The sequence below is a fragment of the Podarcis tiliguerta genome, assembly GCF_965153285.1.
Source record: "Podarcis tiliguerta genome assembly, chromosome: 14".
In the NCBI taxonomy this organism is placed as follows: Eukaryota; Metazoa; Chordata; class Lepidosauria; order Squamata; family Lacertidae; genus Podarcis; species Podarcis tiliguerta.
The window spans coordinates 36387080-36404837 of record NC_139547.1 but is presented as its reverse complement, the minus strand read 5'-3'; the positions used below and the strand labels follow the sequence as shown (position 1 = coordinate 36404837).

The following is a 17758-nucleotide window of genomic DNA, read 5'->3' as shown; positions in this document are numbered from 1 at the left end:
AGGAGGCCCCATTAGCTAAAATGGTGCTTCAGGTTAAGAACAGTTTCAGGTTAAGAACAGACTTCCGGAACGAATTAAGTACTTAACCCGAGGTACCACTGTAATACTAAATTTATATTTATGCCCCGCCCTTCCCGGTTCAGAAAACTGGGCTCAGGGCGGCTAACAACAAATTTAAAACACTTAATTGATGCAACAAAAAACAGCTTAAGATACAGTATAAAATGTGAATAACAATAAATTCAGAATTCAATGCTCCATGATGTCTAACACTGACTGATAGCTGCTCTCCAGAGCTGCAGCCCTACATGGATTTTACTAAGGCAATTGTTTTGTGTTAAGGCATGTGCTGTACCACTGATGTGCAGCAGCAATGGAACGAACCACAGTGTCTCTGCCTTGCTCTCCTTTTGAGCCCAGCTTTCATGGCATACCCTCCAACATTTCACCAGTGAAAATAGGGGCATCCTATTCCATAATAATTTTATTATTTATATGCTGCCCATTAAACATTAAAAAAACTTTCCTATACAGGGCTGCCTTCATATGTCTTTTAATGGTTGTATAGTTACTTATCTCCTTGGCTCGGGGTTCGCATAACTCCATACCCTCCCAACAATTCTCTGATGAAAATAGGGACGTCCTAAGGAAAAGTGGGACATTCTGGGATCAAATCAGAAACCTGGATGGCTTCTGTAAATCTAGGACTACCCCTGGAAAATAGGGACACTTAGAGGGTCAGACATGGTGAGAAGAAAAAGAGAAAATGCTGCTTTCATACCTGTTGGAAAGACTGAAAAAAGAAAGAATACATCAATATTCATTTTTTTTAAAGTAGGCAGTCCTTGATGCACTCTTTCAAACGGCAGTGTGGAAAAACTTGCATGCAACCTAGGATGCCAATTTAAGCAGCTTGTTTTGGCTATTTTAGAGACCGTGCTAAACTATGTATTGGTGCTACATGAGTGAGCCAGGGCTTATACCCACCCTGTTCTCCTTTGTTAGTAGCCCCAGGCTCATGAATGTAACACTAAACCATTCAGGAGTACACACAAAATTGGGTCATTATATTTTCCAATATGCTCCATACTAGAAATTAGCAAAATGGGTGCAGAATTGAAGGCTAATTTCTTAAGATCTGGAACATAACCTGGCCACTTTTTGAAGTTCCAGAGTGGAGTACAAGAAGGAAACATGCCCATACTTAGCTTCTTTAAAAAGTGTTTTCCTTTATTTCACATACATGAAACTGTGGAAAGGAGTACAATTCAGAAAGGTAGGTTGCTGTTATTGCTCAGTGCTATAGATGATGGGGAGGTCTGCGGTGGAGTGGAACTTGATTCAGGCCTCCGCAGGACGCAATTTAAGGCTTAGCCACTCTGCTATACAATAGATCTACGGATTGGGTTCTTCTTCCTCTCATGGGTGAATGCTGTAACCGTGGCTCTAACCAGTACATAACTACATAGGCAGGAATGCTGGGTGGATTTAAACCTTAATCTTGAAAGGCATTCAAATGAATGTGCTATATTACTCTGTTCTGTGTACCTCCCCCCATCATCTTCAATCTTTCCCCAGCAGCAGAAAAGCACATTTGTAATGGGGGGCAGAGAGGCTTTAAAACCACAATATCAAAAGCTTGTAGTTTGTAGTTTTGAAGGCTTGTAGTGTCTACTCTTTATCAGACATGTGTTTTACTCAGTCCCAGAGGTACAGTTGATAAGGAGTAGGCAACAGTCTGAAGGTCCACGAGGTAGCGACCTTGCTGAAACAAAGTCAGTCTGGGGCTGGCCCAGGCCAGAATGGGAAATAACTTGTAATGTCATGTCTTGCTGCCTTGTGTTCCCAGAGAGAAGGTGGGATGCACACATAATAAAAGTGAAGAATCTTTTAAGCGCTTTAAAATGCATTTTCTTGCCTTTTTCCAACGTAGAGCAATTACTGTAATGTAACGTGTAATGTAAAATCTTCAGATGCGCAAATCCTAATATGCATGGAAATGCATGAGCTTTGTGCACCAGCACGCATGCAGCCCCATCACTCATAGGAAAAGAGTAAAGTGTATAACTGCAGTTAGACATGCTTTTCATTGCATGAACCCTGGGAACTGTGCATAATTGCTTTCTAAACAAGTCAGGATTCATAAGCCAAATTTTAAACCATGGCATCATACCCTTGATTGGAAGCCATTAACCATTGTTTCCTGGTTTGGACATAATGGGAAACCATGGTTAACAGTGGCTTCCTGGCTCGTTTCCTTGCTCATGTATATGTAGTGTACATGAGCTGTATATGAAGTGGACACATGGTGTGTTTAAGTATCCTGGATTCTTAAGCCAGCATTTCATTGTCTGAATGCCATCAAATTGTACCAAGGCCAGATCTATTTATTTTTTGCAATGCTAACAAGTTCTTTTCTTTAAAAAATTAAAATAAGCACGGTTGAAGTCTCCAGAAGGGATCTATGGGCTGGTGTGCAAACATCCATGCCCTTGGCACAGAAAAGAGATTCTCTCAAGTCATGCAAGTGTGAAGAAAGCATTCCGCTTTGATCCAAGCCTTCAGTCCATGGCCAAATGCCTGTTCATTTCAAATGAGGCAGTTAGCAAAGTGCTTTCCACCATTCCTCCTGGGAATATCCCAGAGCCACAAGCCCCCTTAATCCCCTTAAATCCATCCTGCCCAGCCTCCCCCACTTCTCTGCTGCCCTCCCACTGTCCTTCAGCAACACCCCTTTAAAGAGCTCACTTGCTTGTCAATGACAACTTCCAGAGCCTGCAGGGTGGTTTTAAAACAAGATATTTTTTTTTAATTTATATAAAAACCATCAGTTTAACAACGTTTACTGTACAAAGGAATTAAAAACAGAGGAATGGTACGTGTGTGGGAGAGCAGCTAGTTTCTAGTGTTTGATATCAGATCACATTCTTTGAGTTGAACATTAATAAAATAAGGTACAAGTTCAGCTTTGATTGACAGACATTCCAAAGAGTCTCATTCCACAGAATTTGCCATGATTTAAAAAAAGAAAGAAGGGAAAATTAAAGACAGGCATTTAGGTGAGACTGAAAATTATGCATGTACAAGTAAGAAAGAACAAGTGCAGGTAGTTGAACTCTTCTACTCTGGTAAGAAAAGCTCCATGGCCACCCTGTCCCAGCAGATTATGTACAAGTGATATCAGATACTGGAGACACAATAAGGAGGATTTACAGCCTGCCAAGCAGGGGTGGGTGCATGGGGGGGGGGCACTCCCTGCAATTCTTCAGAAAAACAATGCACATTCTATAGCTCTTTTGGGAAGTAGCTATTTTAAAACCAAGGGTGGAAAGATGGCTGTGTCCAGGCTGCCTCCTAGATCACCTGTTCACTGCACATCCCCAGAATGCCAGGCTGTTGAGTCAGTGATTGTCTCCCACTCCATTTAGAGCAAGCGGCAACAGGTGGTCGTGGCTGTGCCGACATGCCCTGTAAATCTCCAAGCTTCCATGCTCCTGCCCTGGATTTGGCTCTGGCTTTGTTCACAGCCCGATGAGATGCCGCTAAAGGCTTTCCCCTGCCCTTGACCTGTCCCCGCCGCCCTCTTTGAGCTCATGCCAGCAGCGGGGCTTGGCTCACCCCTCGTGCCAAGCCATCTTGGAGCAGCCAATAAGCTGCAGCTCTGCCAGCTAGGCTCCTGTCAAAGTTCCTGAACAGAATGGGTTAGTCAGCTGCATGACAAGCGACCAGCAGCATCATACTACCCTTTCCAATCTGCAATAAGGTTAAGTGGCCAGTCCTGGGCAGGATGGTGGGTGGTATTGAGGAAAGCCACCTGGGAGGAGACATTCACCAGGGAGAGATAGATTGAGATAAATATGGGGGGGGGGGAGGGAGGGAGAGAGAGAACGAACTAGGTGGCGAAGGAGGTGAATAAATCAAAGATTCCAGAATGCAATTCATAGGCTCTATCAATAAAGCCAGCAGGTGACTGTAGCTTCACCCTCTGCTACACTTCTGCTTCGTTTCCCATCAAGCCAGCCTCTCCTTTTAGCTTAAGACAGGCTGGAAGATATTCTCCAAACATCCATTTCAACTCCAGCCAAAGCTAAAGCAACAGCCCAATGTGCATTTGTGGCAGCACAGGGTACTCTAAGTGAACAGAGAGCAGGGCAGTGTACAAAGGAAAGAGCCACGGAAGCTGCAACTAATTTGTTTCTCAGTATTCCACCTCTCCCACCTTACCCCACCAATCTTAATACTCTTATGCATGCTATAAGAGAGGCTTTTACTATCTGTGTACAATTCTGGTGAATAAATTGATTTTTGAAAAGTGAAAAGGTGTTAATGGGGGTGGGAGGGGTGGGGAGGTGTGCCCTGGATTTCTAAGACTGTTTGGGCTCCCTGAGCAACTCTGTAGTTCAGAGAAGCTGTATGAACAGGATTGACAACACCACAGGGCTAGAGAGCATCAAAAGCAAGCAGCTGACTACAAAAGCAAAAGCGCAGTAACATGCGAGGATTTCTGCCCAGCCAGAGAACATGCTGCAGGAGAGGTTTTGTTCAGGAGCCCCAGATCTCCCCATGCCTCACACAACCCAGTAATTATGAACAGCCATAAAAGAGCAGCATTTACTGATGATCGTCTCTCCCCGCCACCCCCCCCCCCCAGCCATGATCTTTTTGAGATTTGGTACAGTCTAACCTTTTGCCTTAAGCCTCCTGGGAGGCAGGGATGGCTTGATCAGTCATTAACCAATTCCAGATGTAGTCAGGACTCCCCCACCCTCATTCTCTTCCCCCCACCCCATCCCCACAAACACAGCAGTGTGATTCAGAACCCTGCCCTTGCTGTCCATTTAAGCCATGCACTTGTTACCAGGAATGTCTGGAAAATCTAAGTCAAAAAGAAAAGAGAGGAACAAATCCCTACCTCCTTTCACAAACAGAATTAAAAAAAAAAAAATGACAGCAACCCTGTGAGTCTTATACAATTCTCAGAGTGTTTGATCATTTTGCTCCTTGACCCCCGCCGACCCCCCTCCTACTTCAATTAGCCCTAGGGTTCAAGGCTCAGTACTTCTATTTACAAGGCAGCACAGCATTTCCCCCCTGATGTCCTTCTCTTTAAAAAAAGGCAGGAATGGAGGAGAACTAAGAAGAAAAAAAAAGTAGTGAGAATCTCTTTATATTTATAAATAAGTGAAAATGTCAAGCAGCCTGCTTTCTAAGGGTCCCCAGCCAATCATGGTATTTCTGTTGGGTAAAGGCAGAACTCCATCTGGGTTGAAGTTGCTATAATTCCTGCCTCCTCACCCCCCCCCTTTTTTTAAAAAAAGAGTCATGTTCACTGTAGCACCAGCAATCCACTTGGGAGCGCAAGGTTAAAGTTGCAGCACAGAGTCCCATCTCCTCCCTCGCAGGAAGAAGAGAGTCATTCCCTTGAGGCAGCCATGCAGTTGCCCCTCAGAGCAGGGTGAGGGGCACACCTACTGCATTCTGGGAAGGCTGGCTCAGCCCCCCCTTGCCATGTGGGATCCTGCCAACCTCACGTCAGCCCACAAGCCCCATGCCAATCCTGTAGGCACTGTTGCCAGAGACACAGAGGAACGTCAGGAGAGACCCCAGTGGAATGGGTTACGTGTGTGTAAACATCTGTACATCAGCAAGTGGGCGGGCGTGGCTGGAGGAGACACTCCCCAGCAACGACTTGCTAAGAGATCTTGCAGTTGTTGCGCGAGCAGTTCTGTGGTGGGCTCTGTGGTGGACGGATAGACTTGGAGCGCTTCAAGCTGTTGCCTTTGCTACTGCTCCCGCCTCCGCTGCTGGCCAAGGAGTATGAGCGGCCGTGCATCATCACTGCGTTCATGCCGTTAGCCATGGAGAAAGACTTCAAGTGGCTCTTGATGGTGACGGGAAGGGGCAGCTTGTCTATAAGGTGGACGGGCGTGCAGGAAACAATGGCACGGCAGCAGAGGTCTTGCAGGCTGAACACTGTGGATGTGGGAGGCAATAAAAAAGAAATACGGGATTAGAAAGGATGCACGATTGGGACAGTTCTTGTATTGTTTGCTCTGGTGCAAGTATACCATTTTCCACGAACAAATGTTTAGTTCTTTAGGTGTCAGGCACTTCCCCAGCCTTAGCTAGCACTGTGGACCTGTATATGGATGAGCTGAGCCTATACATCCCAAATCGCAAATCCTATAGTTTTAAAGGTATGCCTGCAGCAAGCTACATTTTCATACATTCTTTGGAGGGGAAATAGCCCAAGAGATCAGTGTAGCCCACTTCTGGTTACCAGTTTCCTTTTGTAAGTGCTCCATTGAATAAGTCAACCCACAATCTATCTAAATTAACACTTCAAGAAGTGCAACACCACAGCGACATCCTTCAGCCCCTTCTCCAAAATCAGGATCTGGTTAATTCACCCCAGCCTCTGAATTTGTTTTACCTGGTTTTACCTTAGTTATCAATTGGAGTTGTTGTTTCATGTTTGTAATCCACCTTGAACATTTTTTGAATATTTAGCATAAAATCATATATACCCATTCATTAGATAGACATCTTGAAGTAGGGGCACAGCTGCATAACCTGAAAGTGCAGCTCTTGACACACATACCTCTCCTCACCCTGCAATAGCACACACCAGAACTTATTGTGACATCAGTTTACATAGGGAACCAACCAATCTGGCCAGAAGTACAAAGCTTGACTTGTGCACTATTTCCAGCACAGTGGACACCATCAAGTCATGCCATCAAGCAAAGGTCCTGGTTCAACAGTCCAGTCCAGCTGGCACTGCTAATTTCCCCATAAGATGGTTCCTGACAACTATGAGGACTAGAAGCATGCTTTTATTTTCAAAACATTTAATATATTGAACTCCATACTATCCCAATGGCTATGCAAGGCTCTGCAGCCCCAAGTAACACCAAGTATAGCATTGGGAAGCAGAAGCCCCAGGTTTTGCACAGAACACTGAGTTTAGGCTGTTTGATCAGCTTATATGGCTACATTCTATAGCCTCCGATATGTGTTTCAGTATTCAATAACAACTCTTCTAGGGAGGCAGAGTTCTTTCTCTCTCTTTCTCTCTACATTCCAGACAAGAAACTGAAGCTAGAAAATTAGTGACATGCCCAACAGAATTTTAGAGCTGGGAATGAACCCGCATCTTCTCCCAAATCATATTCTTGTGTGTTAATCAGGTTTCTTGGGCCATTGTCAAAGTAATTAATGCCTCCCCACAACTGGCTGGCGGGAAAGCCGACTGGCTGGCTAAGTCATGTCTGCAGAAGACACACTGCATATAAATTCCCTTCCAGACAAAGCCCTCGAGACTGCAATTAAAATTGGAAGAGGGCTTCCCTGCCTGAAAATTCAATGAGGGAGGACAGGCTTGGTCTAGAGGTGAGCAGACATGCTGCATGCCTCAGAACAGAGCACATTCCAATTTGACAAGTATACAAGCCCTGGCAACCTGAGGCAAACAGCCCTGAACTCTGATCCCTTCCCACAGCTGGACTGAGACCCTATGAGCAAACTCACTCACACCCATGAGAACCTGTGGCCCCGTGTTTCTTTCTAAGCAGTGTGCAAAATCTTGTAACATCTGCTTTGCAAAGCAGAACAACTACTCTGGGGTGGGGCAGATTTGCTTTGATGAGGTCACTGCTGGGGGAGGTGGGGGAGAAGAGAGGAAGGCATTCTAGTTCTGTTACTTGAGGGCCTGACACAGTTCAGGTCACTAGCAAAGTTTCACGCAGGGAGCCAAAAGGGTCAGAGCAACTAATCGCTCACCTGAATGCAGCTGGAAGAGCTACTGAAATCTGCTATGAAATCCCCAGTCCACAAATCTCAGGCTGACTTGAACAGATATTACCAAAAAAAGCAAGTACATTAAACCAGACTTCTGTGCTCGTCAGCTGTGAAGCAGTGCTTGAAGTTACTATCCTCCCTATCTGTGCTCCTGTTACCCAGAATCTCAGAATACCTGTATACATGTGAACTAGCAGCAATCCCTTCTCCTAGTGGAGACTTGGATAAGAACCTCTGCCCTCCTGACTTTCCTTTTGTTCCAGTTGCCCTTAGGGCTGAGGACAAAGAAGACTTTTGCAAGCTGAACTATCTGCCAGCCTTGCATGTGAGAGTGGAAGCGGAGCTCTTTTGAAACTGAGCAGGTCAGCTATGACAAAGTAAAAGAATCCCTCCACCACAGAAATGACAGCATGCCATCTTCTGACAACAAGGAAAACTGCACCCCACAGGGAAAGCAGGAAGCTGGCTGTTTGAATGGCTCAGTGTAAGGCTGCTCTTCATATTCCCTTGTCCACAATGCCTCTTCAAACATCAAGCTGCTGGGAATGATTGACAAGGATGGAACAATATATCACACATGCTCTATATTAAGACCCCCAAAGTCAGCACGGGGGGACCTGAAGTCTGTGATCCAAACAAGCTGAATAAATTAGTTGCATTGGTCACTACCGTGGAAGATGCTGGACAGATTCCCATGACTGAACTACTTTGAGAGAAGTCAAATAGAGGTCTCAAGAAAACATGAAATTTTAGTGTCAATTGATAAAACTGAAAATTAACAACTCACTGAATGCTGGCTAGCTTATGCTATAAAGTTTGTTTAAGAAATCAAATCTGGAATGGGAAAGTTGATACTCTAATAAAAAGATCAAGCCTGCAACATCCAAGCCTTTTCAATCCTATTTTCACAGCTATGGGAGATATAAAAACTGGCCTAGTTGGTTCAGTGCTGCATGCAAAAAGCTATTTTTAATCAGTTTCTTTTCTATATACAAGGAGGATAATGACATCAATGGAGAGAACCCAAAGTCAGGGTGGTATGTTGGGGCATAAAGCAAGTTCAATAAATTCACAGGGCTCAGTTAAGAAGAAGATAGGCAGGTATTGTCTCTAGAGGAGAAGACTCAAGGCACATAGAGCTCCATTTTTGTTTCATATCTAAATAAGGTCTGTTTCAGATGTTTCATTGTTTTTGCAGAGTGAGATTTCCCCTATTCGTACTAATATGAGCGAATCATCATTAAGCAAGCTAAGTCACAGTAACTTACATGACAGACATCACACATGACATTGAGGCAAATTACCGTAGCTGAATTCAAAGAGCAACGGTGGAAATGCCATGTGTACCAAACACCAAATCCTAGAAGGAAGACTGACAACTGGAACATCTATTCCTGTCTTAATGCATGGCAGGAACAATGGTGTGGGTGCTTGCTCACCTCTGTTGGGCCTCCAGATCTTCTCCATGCCATGCCTCATCAGCACAATACGAGACAGCTCTGTGAAGGACTCAATCACGTTGAAGTTGCACAATGGGCTGACCTCAAAGAACGTCATGCAATTTTTCTCTGCATAGGAGCGGGCTTGCTCTGTTGGCACTTGCCGTTTAAAGGCCAGATGAAGCCGGTTGCCAACCAAGATGCGGGGCACACCAGGAGCATGCTTTAGAGAGAAAAACATATCACTGAACATACGCACTTCCATGCCAGCCCAAGCTCATGTTCCAACACTTTTCCTTTGGGGAGCAAAATACCTATTTGGCACTTCTCATTTCAAGACAATGCTGTGCTTTCATTTTTCAGGCCAGGTTCTGTGCTCCTAACCTGGACATGGCACAGGGTCCAATAGAAGAAGCTGCTATCTAGAGAAGGCCATGTCTAGTACACTGCTGGCTTTCCAAGGAGGAAATGGGGACTAGAAACTGGTTTAAGCTTGGCAAATCCCAGTATCTGCCCACACCTTCCATCCCTTCTACATTCTAGTGTTAAGTGTACTAACATATTTTCCTCTTAATGCTTGGCAATTAACAGATAACATTTTCTGATAACTATGTTAGGCCTTTCTGAAGTAGTAAACCTGTGTCTGGGCTATTCTACTCCAGACTCCAGGGTTTATATGAATAATTTCTCTGCCATATAAAAATCCCTGCACATAAGAGAATTTGTGCACTTGGGCAGGACTGGGAAGTGGATCTGGTTGGGAACAGAATCCCAATATCTCCCCACCCCTCCATGGGCTAACTTTGACAAGCAGGTGAGGCTGCAACCCATAACCTCTCATTATAATGATCCCAGGTGACTAACACCTGTCAAAGGAGAAAGATTCTAACCTAGACTCCACCTGGATATGAGTTTTCTTAGTGCAGGGATTTTTACTTGGGTGTTTGGTCTCAATAGAAGGTTATAGAAGCATTTCAGCCTGCAGCAGGATGCAATAGTACCTAACTGACAATTTGCTTCAATACAGTATAAGGTCCTAACAGGAAACCAAAAATTCTGACATTCCCTGAACCAGATTTGTAGATGATGAGCAAAGATAAAAAGACCAAGTTTATGGAAGTCTAATGCAGTCTTTGCCATTCTTACCTCATCAATTTCCTTGATCCATCTGTCTATTCCATCAAAAGACCAGCGATTGGTAATGTCGTAGACCAAGAGGATTCCCTGTATGAAACAGAACACCAAATGTTCAAATTAAAACAAAAAAAAATTCCAAGTTGCTTACTTGCAGAAGGTATTCTCCTAAAGTTGGTCAATGGTGACTTCACACCCAACTGCGTGTTCTTTTCCTGCCTTTTGGCCATGTAATTCACTTCTACTGTAAGGTTTTCAAAGTATTCTACCCATTTCTAGTCATATGATTAGGAATTCTGAGAACCATTCTTTTACCAGCCTACTGAAGGCTCCCTCCAACCCCACGCGTGACCTATAGACTATAACAAAGTTTTTTGGGTGTGTGTGCGTGTGTAAAGAAATACAAGAGGAATGTTTCAGAAAGCTGGATGCTTTCAGCAATAAGTTAGGATCCAGGCCACAAGCAGAATTGCCAGTCTGAAGTGGAAGAAATAGTGGAAGAGAAATAGAAATGCTTTTTTCCCCATGGCAAGACTCTAGTTTCAGCACAGGCATCATTCTGTAGCCTAAGCCAGGAGTAGCCAACATCACGGTGCCCTCCAGATGTTTTGGTCTACAACTCCCATCAGCCCATTGACTATGTTGACTGAGGCTGATGAGAACTGGAGGGCACCACCCTTGGCCTAAACCAATATGGATGCATTGTTAGGGCTGCCCCAAACACAATCACTGGTTCCCCCTGGCTCACTTCCAGACATTAACAAACTGATAAGCAATGACTGCAGGTGGCACCTTTGCCTGGAGTCAAGTAACAGAAGCTAAGCAGCACTGCTGACTGTACTCACCTGAGCTCCCCTGGAGTATGACCGAAAAATTGTACAGAACCTCCCTTGGCCCGATGTGTCCCTACAATGAAGGAGGGAAAAAAGTAGATGGCTTTCAGATCTCCCCATTCCACCTTCCCAACCCTTTCGTTGAATCCTTAGCTAATAACAAAACCATTCCATTCAGTGATCTGTTGGTTAAAATTGGAACTACATACTATACAAAAGGATATTGTACAAAAGTCATTATTTTTCTCCCCAAAATGCTGTGCTTCACATATGGATTTGTGTAGATTGCACTCTCATACTCCACGCCTAAAAAGAACACTCTAACTTATCCCAGTCTTGTGTACCCACAAATATATTTCCTGCAGAAGAATATACACAAGAAAATTTTACCATGTATGTTAATAAACACTAGTAAGAGTGCATATTATCTTTTCCATGCAAGTACACATACAAAAGATATCCCAAATGACTGGTTGTTCAGGAATATAGATTACATGTTAGTATCTGAGAACTAAATTTTTTAATACAGCTCTATTTATCAATCCAGAACATCCACACTCTCAAGCTGGGTTCAAGTTTATTACTCCCATTTTATCTATTGATGCAGCTCATTGTTTTCAGTTCTTGGAGGCTGCTACTGGCAGAATTCAACCACAACAGAAGCTACAGCAGACACTTCCAGGTCCTGCTCAACACCAGCTGCCCTCACTTTGAATGCTTCAAAGACAATGACTATGTATGTAAAATCCATTTTGCAAGCCCTCCAGCAGGCCGCCTTTGTGTGCAAATTCATCATAGCTGTTCCCACTTCCTATGACCTATAAATGGGTAGGTAGAGACATACATACTACATACATATACTATAGATATGGGATGTCCAACAGGTCGATCGTGATCTACTGTTCGATTCCTGGGATGTTTTGGTAGATTGTGGGCTCCTCCATCCCGCCCTGCCCTCTAGATCAGTATACTGGAAGACGGAGCTCTCGCTGTGAGGCTGACCATTTCATTAGCAATCTCTTGGTGAGCTCCTATTTTTATTTATTTCTTCGACCTGACCCCCCCCATGGGATTTTTCTCCCTTAAATAAGCTCAACAACTTTCACCTGAACCCCCCCCCCCAAAAAAAGAGGTAGATCACTGCCAGTTTTTAATTGTAGATCATAGTCTCTTGGAAGTTGGCCGACCCTGCTATAGATGGACTAGATGCTCATTGGTATTATGTTCCAGCTTCCTACCACTGGAGACAGGATTTGACTGTTCAACGTGAGGATCGTCAATATGTTCCACTAGAGAGAGTTAGATGAGAGAGACCAAGGCTCAAGTTCTAACTGTCATGGTTTCACTAGGTGGCCTTTGTCAAGTTACTAGCACCAACCCCCCTTCTTAGTGACAACAACAACCTAGACAACAACAAAACACACCCTCTCATTCAAAACTGCCCATTCTAAGATAATGGATAAGCTCTGTCTCGCTTTTGGTGGTTAGGTGGGTGGGGTGCAAAGGTTAAGGCTTTTTTCACCAGGACACTTCAGCTTCAGAAACCTCTTCCAGTGAAAAGTTTGCTTGCCCCCTCTCATTTCTCTCTCTGCAATTACACGTTTTTTTAAAAAAAGTTATGCCAGATGTGCTTCCTGCCAAGAGCCTTTTATGTACTGATCTACAGTGATTACAAATTGCTGTCAAATGTGAATTTATTTATTTATAGAAGTATTTATATACCACCCTTTCAGAAAGCATCAGGGAGTCTGCAGCAAAATAAGAAATCCCCCTCTATTAAGAGCACTACAAAACAATCATTAAAATGTTCACGTTTTTGGTTTTTTAAAAAACAACAACTGCATAGGCCTGTCTACATGAAAGTTCAGTTAACTTTTTGTTAGGTGAGTGAGAACATATTCTCTTGAAGATTTAAGAAGTGCTACAAATGATTGGTATGGATGGGGGTGTGGGCTCGGAAAAGATCATTAATCCACAAAAATGCACATGCAAGGCTATCTTTAATGAATATGGCAAGTTGGTGGATTCTCTCTGTCACCCAACTTCCACATACACATAAAAGAAAAGTGTTGGAAGCAGTTCTTCAGTACTGCCTAGCCGTAGAGAGAATTCTTAGCTCTTCATTTAAAAACTGCTATGAAAACAAACAAAGGACAAATTTTGGCTGGAGAAGATATGTTTGAGTTCAGCATTCAATGGCTACTCCAGAGGCTGACATTACACTGAGGAATTCTTACAACTCTGTTTAGGAGTACAACGTGTTCTGTAGTAAACAAACATAGGGTGTGCTAAGGACACCAGCTGCCTCAGAGCTTGTGTGTAGATTTAAGCCATGCCTTCTCATCTATTTAAACATTACAGCACACCAAGGGGCATCACCAGACATCTGTGATGCTATGAGGAGTGCTGTGCTGACCTAAGCAAGTGCCTACATAAGTGCAAGCTGCGGTCAGGTTAGTTACAGAACACGTTGCAGTGTGTTGGTCTCTGCTGTGTCCAATGACCTGGGAGGGGTGCATGACAAACAGCTGGAAGCCTCACCACCCTCAGTCCCCTGCATCAGATTTCCCAGGGAGATCAGATTTTTGGTGCAATTGAGGCATTACTAAATATCTAAAGGGTCAGATTTTTGCTGGCACTTTTCTTATACACCCGTCACTACACAAACTAGAAGCTTGTTCCATCTATCCTGTTGCAAACAGCATAATGTGAGGGAGAGAGTGGTAATCATTATGGTAGACCAGGGCAATGGATTACAATTCCAGTCATCCTCAACCATAGACTACGCTGGCTGGGGCTGATGCTGCCCAACAACATCTAGTGGGCACCACACTGGATGCTCTTGTGGTAGAGACTTTGTGATTAAATTCACACACCATCCTCCTTGTACAAGAGGCCATTTCCATAAGTGGCCAAAAACCAATGCTCTTAGAATGAACACTAAGTAGGAACCAGGACTGTTTTGAAAGTGCTTTCATGCAGGACCAGATGTACACGTTTAAAGGTAAACTGTCCTTAGGCCACAGGGCAAAAAAATATGGCATAAATAAAAGCTGCCGAGACACACACAAACTGAAGGTGAGAAAAGTGACTTAGCATATCTTCCCCTACTGTCCTCCTTTACTTCCTTGTTTTTCTTCATATGTCTTCCATTCGCATTGTAAATCTGTATGCAAGGTTAAATTATGTTGTATGCCAGGCATAGGCAAACTCAGCCCTCCAGATGTTTTGGGACTACAACTCCCATCATCCCTACCTAACAGGACCCGTGGTCAGGGATGATGGGAGTTGTAGTCCCAAAACATCTGTAGGGCTGAGTTTGCCTATGCCTGTTGTATGCTGTAAGCCCCTTGTTTTCTTTTCAGCATGTAGCAGCAGCAGAAGGAAGAGGGAGGAGATGGTGCTTGTGAAGCCGAGCTGGTGAAGCCAGGCCATAAAAGAGAAGGATGGGATAAGGAAAAATGTCATCTACATGCTATAATTAAATGAAATCGGTATCTATGAACGTCTCCAGATAAGCCCAGGCAGCCACTTCTAAGCTTGCAAGAACATTATATTGATGAACCCAAGTTCTTTCTTGGCTTAAGGTCATGTAGGCACTCTTAATACTTTGGTAAGATTTCAGCAATGCAACCTTACCAGAGCTCCAGTTTGACTCGTCTGCCATCTAACAGGATTGTTGTGGTCTTGTAGTCAATTCCTGTAAATAATAACAATGGAAGTGTGATTACACAAAAACCAGGCATAACGGCACTATTTCAGTGACATGTAAGTGTTCATAACCAGAAAAAGCTGTCACAACACCAAGTGTTTGGGGGAATGATGCTTGTGGTAGTAGCATAGTAAGTTTTAATATACAAAACAAGCAACTCAGAAGAGCAGTAAACAGACAATTATCATTTATCTGGTAGCAAGGACATTTAGGTCTCTTACAACACAAAAAAAGTTAGCTGTGAGGAATGAGGAACCAAGAATTGTTTGTCAAACTGACCTACTTCTAGTTAAATACAATTTCTTCACCATATTTAGCACAATGTTAAATTAAAAAACTACTACAACAAAATTTATATACTACTTGATTGTAAAAAAAACACACCCTACCAATTGTTTACATCTCCCCCCCTCAACTTGATGTTGAATTCATCCACTTAAGATTTGTACCCTCACTTTGAGTACAGTGTATTTTGTCTAGGTATTATTACTGAAATGTGAAGGCCAGGAGTGGCATTCAGGTATGTTACATTCAGACTAGACCCACTGAAATTAAGGACCTAACTCAAACATGTTCATTCATTTCATAAGATCTACTCATTAGTTGAATGCCACCCAAAAAAATCTAGATTTTGAGCTAGCAGCGGCAACTGACCAGAGAACCTGTTGGTGGATCATTGGGACATGGACCTCAACAGAGACTGATACCTGCATTTTGAAGCTTAATTTCAGAGGATGCATCTGATTGTGGCCAAGATCTGCACGTTACAGCTTTGCATTACAGTTTTTGTATGCAAGCAAAAGGACATACAACCATAAGGTAAAGGTAAAGGATCCCTGAATAGTTAAGTCCAGTCAAAGGTGACTATGGGGTGCAGTGCTCATCTCTCTTTTCAGGCTGAGGAAGCCAGTGTTTGTCCACAGACAGCTTTCCGGGTCAGGTGGCCAGCATGACTAAACTACTTCTGGCACAACAGGACACCGTGACGAGTGCCAGAGCGCATGGAAATGCTAGTTAACTTCCTGCCACAGCCATATCCACCACCAAAAGGTAGCATTCAACTCTCAAAAACAATTCATACTATAGTCACGTTGCTGCCATCTTAACAATAACTTGACAGCGCTATTGGCATGTCAAATGCCAGGTCAATGAGTTCTATTTCTAACTAGGCAGCTTTGTTATTAGCAAGTATACCAAAATACTTCATACATATTCAATTGTGTTGACACAGAGATTTCATTTCCCTGCCACACATCTGTGTCAATATCCTTGGAGACCTGGATATTGCACTAATAAGGTCTCAGCTGGTCACTTTTCTTCCTGTTCCTCCCAATGCTTTAATCTGCATATTAATTAGTCCATTGTTAACAAACTTCAAACAGGAAGCTGACTGCTGGCAATTGGTCCTGCCCCACATGAGATCAAGCACCACTTCCTTTAATTTAAGAAAGAAATCCCACTGATTTACCGTTTCCAGGGACACATGCTTTCAAACCTATCAGGTCGCATAAGAAATGAAGATTTTAAGTATAAGCAGTCTGACTTTGAAATATATAGTAAACTTTTCAACAGCTTGCTTCAAAAACTAATTTTTACATATGATTTCTTTAACTTGATCCAAACACACTAAACACACCCCACACTAAAAATATCATTTTCTCTGTGAAGAATGAACCATGGAGGAAAAATTCTTTCAAGGAAAATGAACTGGCTATCTTCATCTGCCTCAGCTGCAACAAAACATGCTGTAACTCTCCAAAGGTTAGACTAAGCAGCTATCCTATCTTTAAAAGACATCTGAAGGCAGCCCTGTTCAGGGAAGTTTTTAATATTTAATGCTGTACTGTTTTTTTAACACTTGATTGGGAGCCGCCCAGAGTGGCTGGGGAAACTCAGCCAGATGGGTGGGGTATAAATAATGAATTATTATTATTATTATTATTATTATTATTATTATTATTATTACTACTACTAATACTTCACCCCCGAAGGCGCACTCCTCCATTGTCTAGTGACAGATGGATGCCAGCCAACCAAGTACTATTGGGATGCAGCCCTAACTCCAGAAAACTCTGTCCTGTGTCTCGCCAGTATAGTTGGTGACACACTCCTATTTTAATATCCTCCAACTATCTAGTGCACAAGTTGCCAGTGTGGTGCCCTCCAGCTGCTGTGGAACCACACCTCCCATCTTCCCTGACCATAGCTTACACTGGCTGGAGATGAGGTCAAACAATATCTGGGGAAGCACCATGTTGGCTACCCCTGATCTAGTATCTACAGCTAGCTCAGGTCTCAAAATAAGTTATAACAAGGGTGGGGACTGCATTCCATTGGAGGCAATCTGTTGATGGACACAAGCCAGTGGTGGATGGAACCACAGCTGAAAGTAGGCAAGGCCATTTCTCTTTTGATAATCCCCTTCCCCACTGCTCCAGTCACATGAAAGTAGGCTAAGGGCACATGTCGTCATCTAGCCACAGGCTGCCAACCCTGAGTTACAGATTGCCAACTGTTAATGAAAATTTGCTTCCTGTTCAGCCCAGGAGCAGTCTATGCTTCTGGAACATTCTGGGCACTTAGCCTACCACAGTATCCCCCAATAAACATGTTAAAACATTTATTTCCAATGAATAGCCTTTAAGTTGCACACCTGCATTGGCAAACTCCCACATGACTTACAACAGTTCACATATATTCTTAGAATGTAAAATAAAGATTTTGTTTTATGTTGTCATTTCTATTAAAACCCTGTTTGACAAGACAACCTGACTACTTTTGTTTATAGAAAAAAAGCAACTTACAGCCATTGATTAAAAATCCTCAGGCTCAATCTGAGA

At 43.3% G+C, this 17758-nt stretch overlaps 1 protein-coding gene across 3 annotated transcripts in view; it reads right to left on the bottom strand.

Annotated features, from left to right (window-relative positions):
• Positions 1–2783: 2783 nt before the first annotated feature.
• RAB40C (RAB40C, member RAS oncogene family) overlaps positions 2784–17758 on the bottom strand; it is a 40288-nt gene continuing 25313 nt past the window's right edge. For 2 of the 3 annotated variants that reach the window (XM_083412480.1, XM_083412481.1), the window contains exons 3-7: positions 14846–14906; positions 11219–11279; positions 10386–10463; positions 9240–9462; positions 2784–5973 (exon numbers count right to left, since the gene is read on the bottom strand). In XM_083412480.1, the coding sequence (XP_083268606.1) occupies positions 5693–5973; positions 9240–9462; positions 10386–10463; positions 11219–11279; positions 14846–14906 (704 nt within the window). In that variant the 3' untranslated portion in view covers positions 2784–5692. The remainder of the gene's footprint in view (positions 5974–9239; positions 9463–10385; positions 10464–11218; positions 11280–14845; positions 14907–17758) is intronic. The other variant, XR_014504717.1, reaches the window with a different exon arrangement.